This window comes from Lepidochelys olivacea, assembly GCF_965140295.1.
Source record: "Lepidochelys olivacea isolate rLepOli2 genome assembly, chromosome: 15".
NCBI classification, from domain to species: domain Eukaryota; kingdom Metazoa; phylum Chordata; order Testudines; family Cheloniidae; genus Lepidochelys; species Lepidochelys olivacea.
The window spans coordinates 32,117,558-32,140,376 of record NC_140425.1 but is presented as its reverse complement, the minus strand read 5'-3'; the positions used below and the strand labels follow the sequence as shown (position 1 = coordinate 32,140,376).

The 22,819-nt window shown below is 47.2% G+C and overlaps 1 protein-coding gene across 1 annotated transcript in view; it reads right to left on the bottom strand.

Annotated features, from left to right (window-relative positions):
* Window positions 1-19,785, bottom strand: part of SGSM1 (small G protein signaling modulator 1) — an 80,261-nt gene extending 60,476 nt beyond the window's left edge. Inside the window, exons 1-2 of the mRNA XM_084649554.1 lie at window positions 19,727-19,785; window positions 19,593-19,636 (exon numbers count right to left, since the gene is read on the bottom strand). Coding sequence (XP_084505680.1) covers window positions 19,593-19,636; window positions 19,727-19,745 — 63 coding nt within the window. The 5' untranslated portion in view covers window positions 19,746-19,785. The remainder of the gene's footprint in view (window positions 1-19,592; window positions 19,637-19,726) is intronic.
* Between the last annotated feature and the right edge of the window lie 3,034 nt (window positions 19,786-22,819).

The following is a 22,819-nucleotide window of genomic DNA, read 5'->3' as shown; positions in this document are numbered from 1 at the left end:
ACCCACCAAGTCAACAGCGTTGGCACAGAATCTGAATCGTAGCAAGGAGGACTGGCCGAGTACCTCAAACGACAACCAGGCAGGTATATTCCTCTTCCCCTGCACAGTAACTGGCTGCGTTGTGAGTTCCTACTGAACCATTTCTTAGAACACCAGCCTAAGGCTAGGAATGCATGACAGTTATCTTGTATCTACCTAGCGCCCCATCCTAGAGCATCCCAACCCCTTTACACATGTAAAGAGTTCTACAGACTATAGACTTCATCCTTCACTGCACCGCAGCCATCTCTAGGACAAAACCAGTGGTAATCAGTGCACAGCAATAATGCACCACAGTTTAGGACAGGAACCAAAAAATAGATTTACCAATTGATGCTGCTAAGGGAGTTTAGGGAGGCAGAATGCAATGACTCACACAGGAATCTGTCCAGGACAGCTGGTTTAATACACAGAATGCCACAAGATCCAGAATGACCACAGTGGTCAGGGCTTTATCCAAGAGACACCACATCCAACGTCACTGCACCCTCAACACCATTATGGACAGGTCTTTGCACTAAATTACCACCATCATTTCCCCATTGTGCATAGATGAAATACAACATTTCCTGTCCAAGTACAGACCCAGCACAATGCTGCCTAGCTTACAGAGTCTGACAAGATCACAGCCTAGGGTGACGGCTGCAGGCTGTTTATGATACTATACTAGAAATTGCACTTCACCAACACATCCTCTTATAAAGCTGGAAAAAGTGCAGTTCTGACATTCCAGGGGCAGGGTAGGACAGATACCCCACATTCAGCCAATATTTACTGGAGAAAACACTTAAGCTTCCACCTCAAATTTTGCATTGCAGCATTTTTATGCTAATCCATAACAAAAATCACACAAGCTTAAGACCTATATTAATTTCTGGCCCAAAATGCCAACAGCAAATACTGCCCACTAAAACAGACTATGTCTTCTTCCAAATCACTGGTCCATATGGAGCGAGCCCATGATCGCCACACAGCCAACATCCAGAGTTTAATCAAAATAGCTATTTAATTTTTTCACCCTGTCCTGTTCATTCCGTGGTCCCTATCGATCACTTTTATAAGTTGATCAATATCTGTCAGGAGACCGAATCTTTAACCAATGCAGTCTAAGAGATTCATCAGAAATCAATACACCCATCCATATATAAGGCTACACTTTGCACAGGGAGGGGTAACTGGCAACTGAGCTCTCAAGAGGCCTACAGAGAAATGACCAAGTGAATTCCATTAACACTGCAGAAATAAAATCCTTCTTAATCATTGTTAGGGTGGGAGAGCAAAAAACAGTGCCCGACTCAGGGCCTTATTCCACACTTATTTTTACGCCTTTGTATCCCTCACACTTATTTGCTCAGGTCTATGGAATTACTATAGACTTCAATGAGTTTGCTCATCTGCTTCATGGTAAGCATGTGAATGTTTACAGAATTGGGGCCTGGGTATGCAAAACTGGGACTGTAGGCGGGGAAAATGGGCTCCATGTCAGATAACTGGAGACCACTGCAAGCACATATCTCAAATGAACTCCAAACCTAATCTGTGCTGAGGGCCAAACCTGGGCCCGTTTCAGCCATAATAGCCAATCTCTAATAACCAGACTGCACACAGGGATTCAGGCTTTTGTCTCCATCTGCTACAAGATTCCCAGGGTCACGCTTCGCCTCCAACCATAAAACCCCAAACCAAGTTGTCCCAGTCATTTGTCTGCACGCCACTCCTGGCCCCCACAATCCTTGCTGTCACTGCTTCTCCAGTGTAAAGCTGAACATAACAGCAGTTAAGACAACAGCTGGGGTGCAGGGACCAGGAGCTAATGAATAAATTCCAAGTTTAATGAGTCTAAACCAATATTTACCCATAACATTGCCTTTCACTTGGCTAGGTTTTTCCACTTAACCTGCCGCATGCTATTGCGAACAATGTGCCTTCTATATTAGATTATATCTGCATTCACAGTTTCCTTTTCAACAGGGATGGCAAGGCTGTTTTATTGATTACACACAAGTGTACCAAGCACAGTCCCTCCCAGCTGTTTGGCTCTGTAGAATAGTTTATACTAAGCTAAATGTGGACAATCTGAGAAGTATCATACAAGCACAAACATTCACTGTTCACTTCAAATACAGAGCTAGTTTCAAGTATCAGCGGGGTAGCCCTGTTAGTCTGACATCAGGAACGGTAACACACAAAAGCCAGTGGGAGAACACTTCAATCTCCCTGGACACTCAATAAACAGATTTAAAAGTAGCCATCCTGCAACAAAAAACTTCAAAAACAGACTTTAAAGAGAAACTGCAGAGCTACAATTCATTTGCAAACGTAACACCATCAATTTGGGCTTGAATAGAGCCTGGGAGTGGCTGGCTCACGACAAAAGCAATTTTCCCTCTCTTGGCATTGACACCTCCTCCTCAATTATGGGGAGTGGACTACATCCACCCTGACTGAATTGGCCTTCAACATTGGTTCTCCACTTGTAAGGTAACTCCCTTCTCTTCGTGTGCCAATATATATTTAGGCCTGTATCTGCAATTTTCACTCCATGCGTGTGAAGAAGTGGATTTTACACCCACAAAAGCTTATGCCCAAATAAATCTGTTAGTCTTTAAGGTGCCACCAGACTCCTCGTTGTTTTTGTAGAGCTAGTTTCCACTCTTTCAAAGGCAACAGCACTTAAATCTGACACAGCAGCGGCTCTCAATTTGTCTAGCGTCCTTCCCTTCAGGTGTTGTGGATCTGAATATCCTTCAGCCACGTCCATACACACAGTTTGGCATTTCTGGAAGGCTGGCTCCAAGAGTCTCTGCAGAGATCATGAGCTTTCAGGTGGGTCTGGCACATCCGTATCAGTTCAGCAGGAATCTCTGAAGGATGTTGACGTGGATAAGGCTCTGGTCTGGGGCTCAAGAGAGCTGGTGTCAGTGTCTGGATCTGCCAGACTCCCTGTACGACCTTGGACAAGTCACTTCATGTCCCAGTTCCCCATCTGTAACATGGGGCTAATACTGCTGTTTCCCGATGTCAAGTTGTAGGAGATGCCTGTGGCCTTGCAGATTGGCTGCCCAGTGAAGGAGAAGTTAGTGATGCACTGTTGGGGTACATTTTAAGGGTAATCCCCTTTATCTACACATCAGCATCCATCCTAGAACAGAGGTGGTCACACAACATGCAGGCAATCCCTTCTCCCAAAGATCTCAGCCCAGCACCAATGCCCGGATCCTAGGGAGCAACTCTGCTTTAAGAAACTAGTCTAGTAACAGACCAAGGCAGAGAACAAACTCTCCTGCTGTGCACACAGCTCCCTCTCCCAGAGCCTTGAACGACAAGGACACCACCCAGCAGGTCTTCCCCAGACTGACTTTTTTTTCTTGTTGTTAAAGGTGCAAGAAAAGCACATCTTGGAAGACTGGGCACAGCACCAGCTAGTGAGACCTGCCGTAACAACACTTCCTTTCTGCCATCTCTTGCCTGCCTTGTACCCGTCACCTGTAAGCTCCTTGGAGCAGCCACTGTTCTTCCCCTGTGGGTGTATACAGTGCCTAGCACAACAGGGCCTCAGACTTGGCTGGGCACTGTAGACACTACTGTAATAAACAGAATCATAGAATTGGAAGGGACCTCGAGAGGTCATCTAGTCCAGACCCCTGCACTCAAGGCAGGACTAAGTATTATCTAGACCATCCCTGACAGGTGTTTGTCCAACCTGCTCTTAAAAATCTCCAATGATGGAGATTCCACAACCTCCCTAGGCAATTTATTCCAGTGCTTAACCACCCTGACAGTTAGGAAGTTTTTCCTAATATCCAACCTAAACCTTCGTTGCTGCAATTTAAGCCCATTGCTTCTTGTCCTATCCTCAGAGGTTACGAAAAACAATTTTTCTCCCTCCTCCTTGTAACAACCTTTCATGTACTTGAAAACTGTTATGTCCCCTCTCAATCTTCTCTTTTCCAAACTAAACAAACCCAGTTTTTTCAATCTTCCCTCATAGGTCATGCTTTCTAGACCTTTAATCATTTGTGTTGCTCTTCTCTGGACTTTTTCCAATTTGTCCACATCTTTCCTGAAACGTAGCACCCAGAACTGGACACAATACTCCAGTTGAGGCCTAATCAGCACACAGTCGAGAGGAAGAATTAGTTCTCGTGTCTTGCTTACAACACTCCTGCTAATACATCCCAGAATGATGTTCGCTGGACTCATACTTAGCTTGTGGTCCACTATGACCCCCAGATCCCTTTCCACAGTACTCCTTCCTCGGCAGTCATTTCCCATTTTGTATGTGTGCAACTGATTGTTCCTTCCTAAGTGGAGTACTTTGCATTTGTCCTTATTGAATTTCATCCTATTTACTTCAGACCATTTCTCCAGTTTGTCCAGATCATTTTGAATTTTAATCCTATCCTCCAAAGCACTTGCAACCTCTCCCAGCTTGGTATCGTCCGCAAACTTTATAAGTGTACTCTATATGCCATTATCTAAATCATTGATGAAGATATTGAACAGAACCGGACCCAGAACTGATCCCTGCAGGACCCCACTTGTTATATCCGTCCAGCATGACTGAACCACTGATAACTACTCTCTGGGAACAGTTTTTCACCCACCGTATAGTATCTCCACCTAGGTTGTGTAATACTAGAATGCTGTTATAAAAGGAGGCTCTCTCTGCAGCTTTGCCATGGCTATGGCTGGTTATCTATCACCCCAGAGCGGTGTGCACACTGGACCAGATTTTTAAAAACTGGCCTCTGGTTTGGCATTTGCAGCGGGAGCACATTGATGATGCAGTTTTGCCCCACTTGGTCCGGCAGACCACCACCATCTCATGGAAGAAAGCTGTGATGACCACTGTAGTTAGGATGCCAAGATACCATTCCTAGCCAACGCTGTAATGGCTCAGAGATACCTGTGGTCCAGCCACAAAGGGTCCAGTGGATGAGGCTCAAGGGGTGCAGGTGTGGATCGCCCGCTAGCAGGACCTGTGTGCACACACACAGCCAAGCTGTCATAAATATAAAGGGAAGGGTAAATCCCTTTAAAATCCCTCCTGGCCAGAGGAAAACTCCTCTCACCTGTAAAGGCTTAAGAAGCTAAAGGTAACCTCGCTGGCACCTGACCAAAATGACCAATGAGGAGACAAGATACTTTCAAAAGCTGGGAGGAGGGAGAGAAACAAAGGGTCTGTGGGTTTTTCTTTATGCTGCCTTTGCCGGGGATAGACCAGGAATAGAGTCTTAGAACTTTTAGTAAGTAATCTAGCTAGGTATGTGTTAGATTATGATCTCTTTAAATGGCTGAGAAAAGAATTGTGCTGAATAGAATAACTATTTCTGTCTGTGTATCCTTTTTTGTAACTTAAGGTTTTGCCTAGAGGGATTCTCTATGTTTTGAATCTAATTACCCTGTAAGGTATCTACTATCCTGATTTTACAGAGGGGATTTCTTTACTTCTACTTACTCCTATTTCTATTAAAAGTCTTCTTGTAAGAAAACTGAATGCTTTTTCATTGTTCTCAGATCCAAGGGTTTGGGTCTGTGGTCACCTATGCAAATTGGTGAGGCTTTTTATCCAACATTTCCCAGGAAAGGGGGGAGTGTAAGTGTTGGGAGGATTGTTCATTGTTCTTAAGATCCAAGGGTCTGGGTCTGTAGTCACCTAGGCAAATTGGTGAGGCTTTTTACCAAACCTTGTCCAGGAAGTGGGGTGCAAGGTTTTGGGAAGTATTTGGGGGGAAAGACGTTTCCAAACAGCTCTTCCCCAGTAACCAGTATTTGTTTGGTGGTGGTAGCGGCCAATCCAAGGACAAAGGGTGGAATATTTTGTACCTTGGGGAACTTTTTGACCTAAGCTGGTAAAGATAAGCTTAGGAGGTTTTCATGCAGGTCCCCACATCTGTACCCTAGCGTTCAGAGTGGGGGAGGAACCTTGACACAAGCTCTGCAGCCCTTCCTCAGCCCACTGACCTCCAGAGTAAGAGCAGCAAGATGAGGCCCATGCAGCGGAGATAATCTCCTGAAGAGCCTCAGCTCGGCGTCTCACAGGAGCCGAAGTCGGGTGCTTAACTCCCATCAGCTCCCTGGAGACTCCCAGCTGGAAGACGTTCAGTGGCGAAGCCTGTGTGCGCTCTGGGCACAGGGCTGCGGGATGATCATCTGAGAGTGCGACTGCAGCTCAGCAGAGGCCATCTCCACTGCTGCCGTAACCCAGAACCAGAGGGCACTGGGATGCAAACCGAGCGATGGCGTCTCCTTGGAAGAGAGAGAAGGTCAGATCCTCCTCACGCTCTAAGACGGCCAGAACGACGGGAGGGGACAAGCTCAGAAGCCTCTCATCGGACCTTCTGGTCAGCCAGGTTACACTGCGTGATGCTAAATATAACCACTGATGGCTGCAGCCGTCTGCTTACTATTAGCAAACTGGCAGCCAGGCAGGTCCCCAAAGACGAGCTCTCCAGAGGCGTAGGGCACAAAGGGCTATCACGGACCAGGGAGTGCAACATAACTGAACTCTGGGAGGCCCTATTACAAAGCTACACCAGCCTCCTCCTCGGCTCCCTGCTATCCAAAACCGCCTTCTAGCATCTCTGTGCCCCAGCGTCACTTCCCATCACAGCACAAAGCATCTTCTCTGATTTGTAACGGAGCAGCCCAGAGGCCCCTGGAGATGGCAGGGCTACCCAGCCATGCAGCAAGGAACAACCCAACCAGATGAGTCTGACAAGAGTGGGCAGGAAAGAGAAGCAAAGAGAGGGAAAGCGATTTGCCTAAGGCCACACGGCAGGTCAGTGCTGAGCAGGGAATCGGGTCCTGGTCTCCCAACCCCCAGTCCAATGCCCTTGCCACTAGGATAAAATCCGTAGGAACAGCGCTGTACTGTATCAAATAAGGGAGATACTGAAGAATATCAGAAGGAAGCCAGATGTCTGTTTGAAATCTAGAATCACTGTTCAGAATTATTCCAATTTTGCAGTTGTGGAAGGTTTATTCTAACTTTTATTCCAAGCCCATTGTCTGAACGTGTCTGGGGCTCCTGTTTCTAACTGCCCAGACCTAGCCGGAAAAAAAGGTAATCAGGAAAGTCGCCTTTCAGTGCCATCTCCAGTGCATGGCAGGCTGACACAACCTGGTCAGCGATAACGTTCGTGCCTTACATAACCACAGGTTTGCTAATGCAACACACCCCCAGGGGTTGCTCACAAGCAGAAATGATGGGAAAGCCCAACCAACGAAGATTTCCACAGCAATGATTATACCCTGCACTTGCTGAGTCACTCTGTTTTAAATGGGAATGAAAGGGAATAAAGTCTCATTTAATAAATATCCCACTTTTTTCCTTTAGTTTGTGAGCGAATTTAATATTCACGAGTGTCAAGATCTAGTAGTGCTGGCCTGAAGCCATGAATAGGGCTGCAAAATTCTAGGCATGCGTTCCCACTCAGCTGCCTGCACACCTCATTTCTGATCTGCAGCACCCCATAACCAGCCCAGTTCTATACCAGGCATAGCTAGGCCGGCACACCACAACCCTGCTCTGCCACACTGCTGCTACTCCGCACACAGCTCTCCGCTGCTGCTCCTCAGTCTTGACCTGCCGCCCCTTCCAGAGCGGAGGGCCAATTGGGACCAACTAGTTTTGGGATATGCACCGAGCGGGATTCCAGGAAAAGCAATCTAATGTTCACTGGACACTGAAACCAATATTTGAACCTAGTTTTCTAGCAAACTCCCAGGACCATCCAGCTTCTGAAACAAGATTTTTAATAAAGTTAAGACCCATTAACTTTTCAGCACAGAAATGTCATTTATCTGAGCCCCACCATTTCTACTAGAAGCCTGCATTCAGATTTTCTCTGCTCCCTTCTCACGAGGGAGACAGCGACTTTCATTTCCCATTAAATCTGAACATCACATTCCTTTCAAACGGTCTTCCTTGGTTCATGTTTCAGGTGGCTGCGGATTCTGATTTCCCCTTTCATATCATTCATACTCGCCCTCTGCTTTAATGGCCCCTGCCTCTCTCATATTTCCTACCACATTAATACAAATAGCCTTATCCCTGGCGTTTTGGCAGCTGAAATGGGGTTAACAACCCAAAGAGTGTCAATCCCCATTCTTTACTGTAACAAGAAAAAGTCTTTATGTTCCTTTTTCCAACAACATTTAAAGCCTGAAGTCTGTGCCCATAGCAAATATGGCAAGTAGCTGCTTTAAACTTCGGTTTGTTTTTGTATGTTTACGTTTCGGGTTCTTTTATACGCAAGTATTTACTCTCACTTCCACTGCAATCTTTGTTTCACGTGGTTTTGATCATATATTTAATGAGTTCTTCCTTGAGACATTTTAACTGCCAGCTTTGGTGCCTACAATTTGAGCATGGTGGGCCCAACCTTGCAGTCCTCATTCAAGTCTTGATTCAGCAGAGCCCTTAAGATGAGACATAAGGACATGCTGAATTTTAAGCACGTTTAAATGCTTTGCTGAATTGAGGCCTTATTCCTTTCACAGCAAAAGCGCCAATTAAAATCTATAAGAGATGGTCCAGTGGCAGGAATGCAGCATTTCTCCCTACGATGGCATTAGGTTAGGATTCCATGTACCATAAGAAGCTAAGGAATCTTCAGGGAGACAGAGGCCAAATGAAAGCAACTGTGGGCATGTCTACCCTAGAAAGAATTGGAAATTAGATCAGCAGCAGCGCAGTTCAATTGGCGGTAATGCAGGTCATCTAACTCGCATTTCTCAGTGATAATGCTGCAAGCCTGGTTTTTTTATTACCCCAGGTATAGACGCCATGCTGGTAAGACACCTGCACCCTAATTAGACAGAGCCCTAGCAACACTCTCATTTGAAAATGTCCATTTATTGAACTGGTCACTGGATTCAGAAAGCTGAAATCTCTCCTGGCTTTCACCTTGTTACTTTAACAGATGTAACTGTCTACATCTCTGAAACACATTCTGGGTGCTCCGAAACCAGAGGTAACGTCTTTCCTTCTACATTCTTTGTGAAGGTCCAGACACAGAACAAGAGACATCCCATTCCCCCAGAAGCTGACAACCTGAGGGACATCAAATGGACAGACAGACAGGGGAGTACAAGGCAACCGTGAGCCACTGTGGGTGACAGGCGGCGTTCACAGCACAGCACCATGCTGTGCCTGTGCCCCGGGCCAATGCAGGACTTCAGGCTCTACAGGGCTGTCAATCCAACATCTTTCACGAGCGCTAGATTTGCTTTTACACTGAGGAGACAAAGGCAGCGGAGCTGTTAATCTGGCTCCTTTAGAAAACAGAACCACAACATCCTGTTTTATCTGCCTTCTTTATAACGTTCACAGTATCAAGATGTGGGTGTTCTTTACAACACGTTCATATTCTTTCCAGCAATGAACAGTCTGATTATTCCAAGGGCAGGTGCCAAGCAGATCTCTCAAACACCCTGCAAGCTGCAGCCAAAGTCTCCCACTTATCAGCTTTAGAGTTTACTAGCTGACCATTAAATAAATAGCCTAATGAATACGTGCTCGATCTGTTAGAACGCTGCCAGCCCCAGAGCACACACACCATCTCTACCCGGAGACTGCATGGACTCTGTTCAACATTTCCACAGGGTCACCAGTGAACTGTTCCCAGCAAACTTTGGTGTAGTCACTGGGATACCTGCAAGAACCACTTTATGGACAACCTGAAACTAGAGAGTTATCACTAGCATGTGCACTCCAGAGACTAGGAAATGATTGCCATTAGCACATGTACACTAGTACATTGAGTCAGTAGGCAAAATGCTGCCCCCAGGCATGCTAGGGTAAACCCGAAGTATCCACATACCCAGTTCAACAGACTTACTGCAGATTTGGACTGGTACAAGAGAAAGCAGTGGTTCATTGGACCAGATTCTCAGCTGGAGGAAATCAGCATAGCTCTGCTGAAACCAAGCAGAGACTCTGGCCCTGTGTGTCTAACCTTCACATGCTCTCTCAGCATAACTAAGAAGTTGTTTGCTCTCACTGCCTCAGACTGGCTTGAGTATTACATTTGAAGTGTACACCGGATGGGTAGTTCCCAGGCTCTCACACGAATCTGTTATTTAAAACAAACAAACAAACAAACATGGACACATAGGTACAAATTTTACTTTCAGTTACATCAGCGCAAAACCACTGAAGAAAGAACTGTTACTCCAGATTTACATCAGCGAGATCAGATTTGGGCCCATCCTCTCTGCATTATACTTAACAAACAAATAAATCCTTCCATATGTTGTCTGTAATTTCAATATCCTCAATGACACATTGACAAGTGTGTTTCGCTGATAAGGGAGTATTCAAACATCCAACCCAAGAGCATATTAACAGAAGCAAGATGCTGCAGAATAAATATTCTGGGTTAGCTACAGCAGCTACGTCAGTGGGAACAGTCATTGCTGTCATTAATTTTTCTCTTGCTCCAGTGACAAGGAAGCTTTCAAGTTTCTTTGAAAGAGAAGCACTGAAGACCAAATGTAGAGAGAGAAAACAGCACTGCCAACCCAAGCAATCAAAACTCCCGAGTCAGACCCCAGAAAAATTTTTTGATTATTAAAAAAAGTGTTTCGTTCTTTTTATCAGCCTTCAGGGTTCTGATTTTCTGCACAAACAAAGAATGAAAGAAAAGATTTTTTTAAAAAAGCGAATTATGTGAGAATGTCAATCACATGACTCAAGGAATGAGGACTTCACAGTAAAATCCCAAGAGCTGGCAACACAGATTAAGAGATAACATACTCTGAAAAGGTTTCAGAGTAGCAACCATATTAGTCTGTATTCGCAAAAAGAAAAGGAGTACTTGTGGCACCTTAGAGACTAACCAATTTATTTGAGCATAAGCTTTCGTGAGCTACAGCATCCGATGAAGCGAACTGTAGCTCACAAAAGCTTATGCTCAAATAAATCGGTTAGTCTCTAAGGTGCCACAAGTCCTCCTATACTTTGAAAAGGCGTCATCTATCAAGTTAAATAGCCCCTTGCCCCAGCTCACTGCTGTAGATGTTCTATTGAAGGACTACTTAAAATTAATTTTTAAAAGCAATTGTAACAGTAATTGTCCAAGTTATCAGACGCAAGAAATGCTCCAAATCAGAGGAAATAATGCAGAGCCAGCGAGCCAAAAATACCGGCACAGACGCTCCTCCCCAAGGCCTGCCCAGGAGCTGGAGTGAATCACACCAGCCCAGGACCCATCACTGCCCCAGACAAACGGTCCAATTCACTCATTGCTAGGCACAACTCCATTACAGACACTTTTGCCAGCAGGGACTCCAGCCCACGGATTTCAGTGGAGTTACTAAACTCACTGAACTCCTGAACACTGAACTGCCAAAGGGCACTCTGGCTTTAGATGGGAACAGTGACTTCCATCCACTCTGTATAATGAATCCAGCAGTCCCATCTCCATGGGCAGAGACCCATCCTTGCCCTGCACTCAGTGCACCAGACTGTTTGACCACATTTCCATTGAGAGATGGTCAGCTGCTCCATATTCTTGTAGTCAATGAACCATCGATTTCAATCCTATTGACTCAGACCTCTGGCTTTTCCAGAAGTGTTTATTAATTATTTATTGAATAATCAAGCCACTTATTGAACACAGCATAACACTTCCTGCTGCTGCAATATAAATTTCATTGCTATCCATGGGTTTCCACCGGATTACTCCAGGTCTCAGCCTGCCTATATGACTCTGGAATTTCCTGACTCCTGAGCGCTTGGTTGTTTTTTGTCCCCTTTTCCCCCTCCTTACCATTGTATTAACGTCAACCTTGGCATTTAAATGTGTGCGTGACACATGGGACACACAAGGCATTTGCAGATTTTTATACCAGCCGACAAGCACTTCACATGACCTGGACATATTGCTAGTTAGATTTCATTAGGGAAATATCTTAAGTCAAAATATATAGCCGAAACACAACTTTTAATGTGGCAATTAGCTGGCAACTGCCTCTCTTACACACACACATGCACACTCGGTATAGATATTCCCGAGTCCTGTAGATAGGTTCAGAGCTGGAGTAATCCGATGCAAACCCACTGATAGCAATGGAACTGCACCTATTTACACCAGATCCGAGTTTGACAAGGGAGTAACACCTGCTCACACCAAGCATGAACTCAGCCCATGGTTCCCACTTGCAACACGTAATTTGCGCAGAAGGCACATGTGTGGTAGGCTCTGTGCCTGTTTTCGACATTAAATGCAAACTTGCCTGCGTGGATGTTGGTGTTGTTTTGGCAATACCAAGTGAAAGATGCTGAACTCTGGTCATTTCTTGACTTTCGAATGCTTGATTCCTGGGCTGTAGCCCGGTCTCAGGGAAGTCGACTGGCACCATGGAAATAAAGAACACGAACGTAGCACGGACACTTGTTTTGATTCGGTTGTCTCATGAGCTCCACGTTTGCCAAATACGGACGCCGCTGGCTAGGGCGCCTGCCCGGCCTGTCTTGCTTTGAAGCCACAATGCTGAATTTGTGACAAGGCAAGCATTTCCACGGCAACCGACTGATGCCACAAGCATAGGAGGATGACTTCTTGGCTGCCCCAAATCGAGGCTGGGCTGAGAGGGGAAGAGGAAGTCTTAATTGAAGCAGAGATCTTCCTGAAACGCTATCAAAGGGCACACGGAAAAGGAGGAGGGAAGGAAATTGGGTTTGGTATGAAAGTTTTCCCCCAGGATTGCTGGAGTCTGAGAAAGCGGCTGTAAGCAAGTGCTTTCATCTTCAGCCAGACAGAAAATGGTCTCTAGTGATTAGAAATACTGTTTTCAGCAGAGATCAATGCAGGCAGCCCAAGAAACTGTATATTAAGGCCTTTTGTCTACGTCTGATGGAGGCACATTTAAAATGACTTGTATGTGTAGTGGGGAGACTTCCAAACGTCCCTTTAGAATCAATAACTTTCGTTATCAACTTACAGCATTTCAGTCTCACCCTGGTTATGTCTGAACAGTCCTAACAGCTGCAGAAACACAGCATTTGTTTCTGCCTTAACAATAATTAATGCTCAAACACTCTGATTCCCCAGGAGATCCCAATAATTCTAAATGAAACACACAATATCCTAACAATCCAGAAATGAGAGTTCACATTGGCCCAAGCCCGTCAATATTTCAGAAGGATTGGTGCACACGGCCCAAGAATACAGACACAGGCTGTGCAAACATTGATATTGCTGACTATTTTGCATAACTTAGCTGCAAACTCAACAACAAGGCTTGTACGCCAAAGAAATATAGGTAGGAGCTGGGAGGAAGAGAGATTGATTTCTGGCCGTCTAACCCAGGGTGGCATTACAGAAAATCTATAGCAGAACTCATTCAAGCTATCAGAGAACAAGCAAAAGAGAACATCTAATGGATAGGACTATAAAACATTGTTAATGCAACTGGGTGTGGCCAATTACAAATCTAAAACTAGGCAGCACAGTGTACAATACAGGGAAATCAACTGTTTATTGATAAAACGTTTTAAAATGTCTATTTGCTGAGTGGCAAGTCAAAAAAGCAAAGTCTCAACAGATGCATAAATACAACAATTAGAGAGTTGATTTTCCTGTTTCATCCAGTTATTTCACATGCTAGGACTGTTCATGTAACTAGCTCCTAGGTACATTGTGGGCTTGACTCCATGGCTGCTGGAACAATTTTTACAGTGAGGGTGCTGAAAGTGGAAACCATGTATTTGGTTGTTATTACTACTCTAAGCCAGGGTGTGCTGCTGTACCCCCAGCACCCCGAGTTCCAACACCCCGCCTGACTCCCATTTGCCTTTTACTTTGCAACAGGACAGAGCGAATGTAAAATGCTACCATTTTGATCTGCTAGCATTTTACAATGTGCCCCAGTGTAGGTGACAAAACAAGGTGCAGGGTGGTGAAGAACTGGGCCCTACATATCTCATGTTCTTTCAAGTGTAATGCTGACTTTCCAATGTGTGCTTATCTGCAATGCTACTACTTACAGCTGAGCAAAAGAAAAAAAACTGAACATTTGAAATAAAAAATGCCTTTTCAATTAAGTGGAAGTTTCTGCAAGAGCACTTCTGCTTTTGTTGAAGTTTTCCAGGTATTTACTGAAAAACTGAAACCTCCCTGCAAGCTGAACACTTCTTAGTGATTCAGAACCAAATATTTTTCATTTTGACAATAACCTGTGACTTGACAGCACAGCAGGAACCGTGTGCAGCTTTCAGAATTAACTTGACTTATTTCCATCCACTTGGTCCCAAAACATCTGACAAAAGGGACAATAAGAGCAAAAAAAAAAAAAAAACACTTTAGGCCACATACTGTTTTCCTGAATGTGCAGCTCTCATGGACAACTTCTTAAAAAACAATTCACACACAACAGCAACATTCTGCAGTATGGCACCCAAGCACAGAGGCTGCAATGGGAAGTGCACTGCGTTCGATAGTTAATGCAAGAGATTTTCAAATGATTTGTGTCACCTATCCATCTGCTTGAGCTCGTCAGGCCTTGTCTACCCTGGGGTTTCAGATGCCCATGCAGCTGCACCACTGCAAACCCCTAGGGGGCGCCAGTATAAACTACGGCTTTCATCAGCATGGATTTACCTTGTTTCAAATGACTCATCTACGCTAGCCGTCTGCACCAGATCAGCCACATCGGAGGCGAAAACGCTCAGAGTAGACAAGACCTCAGTCCTGATTCAGCGGAACAAAAGTTAGCATTTGTGCTAAAGCAGAAAGTCTTAGGGGTGCAATAAAGGCCTGCAGTGCTGCTATCCATGGGGAACTGCTGTAGTCTTCTGGCTTGACGCAAAAGGGTTAAATCAATTCAGAAAAGAAAGATTGAGTTAAAAAAATATGAAGTAGATCCAATGAGTAGAGGAGACAGAAGAGAGGGCAGTGCTGCGCCAGACAAAAATGCCTAGGAGTCACCTGTTTTAACTATCCGGAACGTCACCAAATGATTAGCTGCATAACCCAGAGACTCTTATTTTCTCAAATATTTTTCTTACTTCTAATGGATAAAAAGTGGAAGGAGAAATGCAGCTCCTGGGCTCAGCAAGGTCTGACCACATCTTGCTGAATCAGGGGCTTAGTGCCAGACCTCCAGTGACTTCACTAAAAAGAAAAGGAGTATTTGTGGTACCTTAGAGACTAACCAATTTATTTGAGCATGAGCTTTCGTGAGCTACAGCTCACTTCATCGGATGCTGCGAGTCGGACCAGGCCCCAAGCCTTTGCCAATAGCACTGTGTGTTCTGAACACACAGACACCATGCATTCGGACGCTGAGCTTGGGATGCTCAGGTACTGCCAAAAAATCCCATGCAAAGCATTAAAAAGAAAAACCAAATGTTTTACAATCCAGTGTAGGTGAATGGGAGGAAATTCTGCAGTGTTTCTGTCACACAAATACACTAAACAGGGATATTACAGTCATGCACTAGGCCTGTTAAATGAAAAGCAAATATCAGACTATGCCATATGCTGACATTCATGTATCCAGTTTGGGGTGACTGGAGCTATTTCACTTGGCCACAGTGTCTTTTTTTTCCCACCTCCTCTTCCCCTCTCTCCTTTGATACAGGCTTCCTCTTTGGTTGAATTTACCTGGACCTATTGAAATGCTGCAGGACGTGGCTGCTCATCTGTGCAACAGAATGGCCCCAAAGAAAGCTCTAATCCCAGGCTGTGGCATAAACTCCCGCGGGGAACTAAGGACCATCCCAAACCTTACCATCTTCTACCCCGAGTGCAGGCCACATTTCTTCAACCTGCCTTCTCTCGCACATGCAGAACAACGTGCACACTTCAAAACACAAAAAAACAACTCCCTTCCCTAGGGAGAGAATGAACCACACGGCTCGTCGTTTGAGACACAACCGGAAGGCCCTCAATACTACAGTGACAAGGGCAGGATCCGAACCAACATAGAATAGATTCCCAGACCTGAAGATCATGCCTATTTAACCCTGTTTAAACTTATTTCATCAGGTCACTGAGTATTACTCATCTTCTTTGCTATCACCACCCCTGCCTTTACCACATCAGACCTTTCAGAGGCTGCTTCCTCGTTCTGCGTCTGCTTTCTGTTCATCCCAATTCAGGCGGGGTCACAGAAGGACTGTAATTACGAGGGGTCAATTTTATTTCAGATGTTAAATAACTGTCATACCCTTCTTCCAGTGTAACAGCAGTTGTCAAGGCAACAAGAAGTATTTCTTTCCACCACACCCATCACAACAAGCGTCAAGCTGTGGAAGGGCACAAACTGGTTGGTTTGTTGTTCGGCTACTCAACCACGTGTCAATTTTGATGAAAATAATCTTTTCAGTTTTCAAACCACGTGTCTTGCTTACCTTATAAAACACAGCATGTCTAGTGGGTAGAGCATGGGGGCAAGATGTCGAGAGACCTCAATTCTGTTCTTGGCTGGGCCACTCACTCCCTGCATAATCCCTTCCTTTCTCTAGGCCTCAGGTTTCCTCTCTGTAAAATGGGGCTCGGAATGCTTACCCACACTGGGGAAAAGATTTCAAAGTGAGAGGATGAAAAATCCTGCACGAGGCACACACAGGCAGCACAAGACTGGGTTAGTGAACAGAGACTATTCAAGATGTGTTAAAAGGGAGACCATCAAGCCAGACAGGCCTAAAATTAGCCCCCTAGCAGTCCCATCTTATGGGCGCACACACTCATCTAGCACAAATATGCACATGCGAGCCTTCTTGTGAGCAGCTCAGAAGTGCTGAGATCAGGATTCTCAAACATTTTAACACCCGGCTGATTTACACCAAGGGAGCAGTCAGGCAGAGAACAGGGACAATTAGAGTCATTCCTGGCACAGGGGCAAACAGGGTGCTGTCCCACACGGCAGCAAGGGGGCGACCTTAGGGGAGTCGCATTGCCAGCAGCAAAAACATATTTACGTGACACAGAACAAAGGAATTTGTACCACCAGTTTCAGAATGGGTTAAGACTGCAAGCACACCCCCCTTGCAATGCTCACCAACCCAGCACTCAGCCAGAAACACGGAAGATGACACAGGCTCAAACTGGATACAGCTATATCCGTTAATATGCTCTGATTAGACTGTATTTTTGGTAGGGGGTTTTTAATATGATCCCATGAGCCATGAATATTGCCTCGCAGTGACCTACCATACTTACGTGTGCAATTTTAGAAAATAAATACAAAGGATTCTGCTCCTCTCTGCAAGTACCACACTGGCAAAATACAAGAGGAAGGGTCCATGCATGGTCTGTGCGATATACATTCCTCTAGGGGGCTCCAAAGCAGCTGGCGGACTCTAGGAAGGAGGGCTGCACTTCACAGACCACGAAACAACTGTTAAGATGAAAACTAAAAAGCCATCTCTGGCAAGGAGGTGACGTGAGGAGGTGGCCTGGGACTAGGGCCAAGCCCAGAATCCTGCAGCCCCAAAGGACACTGCTATGCCTCAGTTCTTAAGCACAGTAAATACTGGGTCTGTGACCTTTCCCAAAGGAGCTGACTAAAACCCAGAAAAGAAGGAAAAATACAGGATTGAGACAGATGAACCGGGGTCCTACGGTCACAGGCTCTGCTTGCACAAACGGCTATCACTTCTGAGACTCCACAAAACGCCGAGTGACCTAGAGAGACAGAGCGAATGCTTTCCCTGGCATTCTCTCACGCAGGTGAGTCCAAGTGAGACAAGGGACAAACTTTCAAAGCACCTCCTGGCAGTTCAGCTCCAGGAAGCCTACTAACGCAGCTGTATCCCCAAGCAGCCCCTGGAAACGTAACCGTGTATTACCAAAGCAAGGCCTTTAATGGCTAACAGCACTTAGACTGGAAGCTGTCTGGGGCAGGGGCCATCTGTTTGTTCTGTGTGTGTACAGTGCCTACTGCCCGGGGCTCCTGGTCCATGGCTGGAGTCCTAGATGCTACCACAGTACAAGCAAGGACAATATCCTTCAGGGGTTTTAAATTGAAATAACGCTTCACATTTGTACAGTACCCTGCACCTAATACAGTACCCTGAACCCTGCGCCTGAAGAACTAATATTAGTTAATGGAACCTCATAACATCCCTAAGAGACAGTGAAAGTGAGACACAGAGAGACCTGAGGCAACTCTACAAGGTCACATGGTGGGTCAGAGAACCAACTAGGACCCAAGAGTCCCGGTTCCCACTAACTACTAGGTCCTGCTGCCCCTCCATGACCTGTAGACAGCTATAAAAATCAGGTCTGAGAGTCCTTCAGGGAATGTCTGACCCTTCCCCTGACAATATTATGCTCTTTTGTGTCAACACAGCCAATGACACCCTCTCAGTAACAGGTGCGAGTGACCATGCAGCCAGCTTTCAAAATGCCATTAATCCAGTCAGGCTTAACTTGTATCTTTTAACCAGCCAAAGTGATGTGTTCATGTTCCAAACTACTCTCCTGCAAAATCATGTCAGAAAACCAGAGACCTGTGCATGCCCCAGCAGGGACAGCCCTGGCTATAAAATGAGGCAGTGGCTGTGAGCAAGAAGGGGATATCCCCTGCTGAAGCCCCTCTGGGAGCAATGAAAAGCCCCTCTCCCCCGGCTCTGCTGAATCCCTTCAGTGCAGGTCATTGAAGAGTCCAGCAATTCAGGCGATGGGACTCATGGGGGAGCTTATGCAGCCTCCCAGGATTGGAGCCACTCTCTCCTTTAGGTTTCAGAGTAACAGCCGTGTTAGTCTGTATTTGCAAAAAGAAAAGGGGGACTTGTGGCACCTTAGAGACTAACCAATTTATTCGAGCATAAGCTTTCCTGAGCTACAGCTCACTTCATCGGATGCACAGTGCAGCCCAGGCCAGTAAAGCCTCAGGGGTGAGTTTGGGACTGTCGGTTTTTTGGCTGTGTAACTAATCAGTTCCTAAGGGCTGCTAGTAATTACACAATCTCTGCTGGCAGGGCCCCAGGGACCGAGCTGCTGGGAGGTAGTTATTAGCAATGGTCGCAACAGATCAAAAGCAGATCCCAGCATTACCCCCTGGAGTGGGGGGTGTTGGCGGGGGGGATTTGCTCATCAAAACGACCCTGCACCCCAGATAAACCCCAGCCCTGCAATTCCCCAAATCACCCCCCCCCCCCGCTCAGTGGGCTGGAGAGGCGATGGGGCCGCGTTCAGAGCGCAGCCACCATGACTTACAACCTTGCAGCAATCACAAACAAAACCAACAAACAAGATGCGGGGGGGGGGGGGGAGCACAGCCCTACCCCCCCACCCCGCCCCCAAAGAGAGCCGTTCGACGGGCACCCCGGCGTGCTGACCCCCAGGGCGCCCCCTGAAACAGCAACATCTGGAGCATCCCCTAGTCTTCCCCCGGACGTCACGCTCCAGATGTGCAGCCCCCCTCCCCCCCCAAAAAAAAAACCTTCGGGAGCCTCCCCCCAAAAACGCCGGCACTGGTTAATCCAGATGCGCACAGACACCTGGCGGGCGCACCCCCCCCCCGCACATCTGGCGCCACCCCCCGCGGGAACCCCTGGCTCCAGCAGCGCGGGGCCCGGCCGCAGCACCCACCTCCTTCTTGACGGTGCGCAGGAGCCGCTGCCGGGTCTCCGCCTCTGTGGGGAAAGCGGGGAGAGGCGCGTTAGTGGCCCCGGCGCAGCCCGGCCGCGCCGCCCGGACCCCCCCGCCCGGCCGCCCCGTCCTACCCGCCGGAGCCGCGGCCATGGTCCTGCTCCTCCGCCGGGCGCCGGCGCCTCTGCCGCAGCCCGCGGGAGGGAGGGAGGGAGGGAAGGAGCCGGGCAGCAGCCGGGCTGGGCAGGGCAACGCCGCCCACTTCCAGCGACCGGCGGGCGGGGCTCTCCGGAGCCGGCGGGGCGCGTCTGCCTGAGCCCCCAGCCCCTCAAAACGCCCACCCCAGGCGCTGGCAGAGCCCCGGCTCCAGGAGAGGAAGGGGCCGGGGGGGAGCACCAAGTCAGGGTCCCCTGAGTAGCCCAGAGCACTTAGTCTGCCGCTGCCTAGCGCCCAGGGTTACCGCCTTGGACATGCAAAAAACCCCGCCCCGGCCCCGCAGGCAGCAGCCCCCGCTGGTATCTAGGGTGGGAGCCCAGAGCAGATGGGGAACATTCCCTTGCTGCGGAAGCCGGGACACTGCGGCATCATTAGCCGGACACGGGAACTGTTAAGGGCGGCTACCCCCCTCTATGGGGATAATCCTGCAAGTCTTCCAAAAACACCCGGCAGATTGAATTATTTTTCTGGCAACTGGCAAATCCATAAACCAACCAGCCAAAAGACAGGCAGGCGGTGACCCTATTAGCGCATCCTCTGTGCCTCACCACCTGTCCGCACCTACCCCGGGGGGCCCAGTTCAGTGCTATGATCCCTAGGCTACACCCAGGGAACTCAGGCCCAGAAGCTAAGGCCCAGCTCCGTTGGAGGCAGACAGGCACCTCAACTGATGTCAAGGGGAGTTAGGCACTCATAGAATCAGAGAATCATAGAATATCAGGGTTGGAAGGGACCTCAGGAGGTCATCTAGTCCAACCCCCTGCTCAAAAGCAGGACCCATCCCCAATTAAATCATCCCAGCCAGGACTTTGTCAAGCCTGACCTTAAAAACTTCTAAGGAAGGAGATTCCACCACCTCCCTAGGCAACGCATTCCAGTGTTTCACCACCCTCCTCATGAAAAAGTTTTTCCTAATATCCAATCTAAACCTCCCCCACTGCAACTTGAGACCATTACTCCTCGTTCTGTCATCTGCTACCATTGAGAACAGTCTAGAGCCATCCTCTTTGGAACCCCCTTTCAGGTAGTTGAAAGCAGCTATCAAATCCCCCCTCATTCTTCTCTTCTGCAGACTAAACAATCCCAGCTCCCTCAGCCTCTCCTCATAACTCATGTGTTCCAGACCCCTAATCATTTTTGTTGCCCTTCGCTGGACTCTCTCCAATTTATCCACATCCTTCTTGTAGTGTGGGGCCCAAAACTGGACACAGTACTCCAGATGAGGCCTCACCAATGTCAAATAGAGGGGGACGATCACGTCCCTCGATCTGCTCGCTATACCCCTACTTATACATCCCAAAATGCCATTGGCCTTCTTGGCAACAAGGGCACACTGTTGACTCATATCCAGCTTCTCGTCCACTGTAACCCCTAGGTCCTTTTCCGGAGAACTGCTGCCTAGCCATTCGGTCCCTAGTCTGTAGCTGTGCATTGGGTTCTTCTGTCCTAAGTGCAGGATCCTGCACTTATCCTTATTGAAGCTCATCAGATTTCTTTTGGCCCAATCCTCCAATTTGTCTAGGTCCCTCTGTATCCTATCCCTCCCCTCCAGCATATCTACCACTCCTCCCAGTTTAGTATCATCCGCAAATTTGCTGAGAGTGCAATCCACACCATTCTCCAGATCATTTATGAAGATATTGAACAAAACCGGCCCCAGGACCGACCCCTGGGGCACTCCACTTGACACCGGCTGCCAACTAGACATGGAGCCATTGATCACTACCCGTTGAGCCCGACAATCTAGCCAACTTTCTACCCACCTTATAGTGCAATCATCCAGCCCATACTTCTTTAATTTGCTGACAAGAATACTGTGGGAGACCGTGTCAAAAGCTTTGCTAAAGTCAAGAAACAATACATCCACTGCTTTCCTTTCATCCACAGAACCAGTAATCTCATCATAGAAGGCGATTAGATTAGTCAGGCATGACCTTCCCTTGGTGAATCCATGCTGACTGTTCCTGATCACTTTCCTCTCATGTAAGTGCTTCAGGATTGATTCTTTGAGGACCTGCTCCATGATTTTTCCGGGGACTGAAGTGAGACTGACTGGCCTGTAGTTCCCAGGAGCCTCCTTCTTCCCTTTTTTAAAGATTGGCACTACATTACTCAAATACCTTTAAGGATCTGGGCCTAAATGACTTGCTCCAGGTCACACAGAGTGTCTGGCAGGGAATCAAATGGAGGTTTCCTAAGTCATAGGCTAGCATCCTAACCCCTGTCATTTAGTGAGGAGGGCAAACTTCGTACCAATTTGGACCTCCAGCTACGCCATCTAGGTGGATACTTGCATCCCCACAGGACAGATCCAGCAAGCGCAAAGCCGCGAGCAGGCTTGGGGCCCGGCGTTGTAGAATCAATTTTCTGCGGCTCACCTGCCTTTAATAAGTGATAAATAGCAGCAACACCAGCTGCCATACAGTAACAGCAGGTCTGGCCCTTTCGCTCATTGCCAGCTACAGCTGATGCCAGTTATCCAAAATGATCCAGTGGCTACTAATCATCATCGGTTCAGCCTATAAACCTCTCATCAACCATTCTGTGACTCACCCTTTGACTGTTCATGTTGTGTACACGGTCATGTGAGTCACAGGGTGCCCATGAGCTTTATCACTCACAAATACATTGGAGGCCTGACTCTTCTGCTCACTTACACCAGAGTAATGATTCACATCAGTGGAGTTGTGTCAGAGATATGTGAAATTAGGGCCAAGCTGGCTGTATTTAGCATGATGTAGCCCATAGTCCAGGCTGCTGAATTATGGTGCCCCTGGTGGCAGCCCTCATCTTTCACGCAGAAGAGTTGCAACCTACAGAGATAATCCATTGGCCTGTCTCAATAGTCTTGGATAGTGGGCCAGATCCTCCTCAGACATAAAGTGGCATCACCCCATTGACTCAGGGCAGCTATGCCAATCTATAGTAGCTAGCCCATTGCCGTTCCAGCATCGAGACAGTAAAGATCAGGGAAGTTGTGATGACTTGGACAGGGGTAGACTGCTGAACCC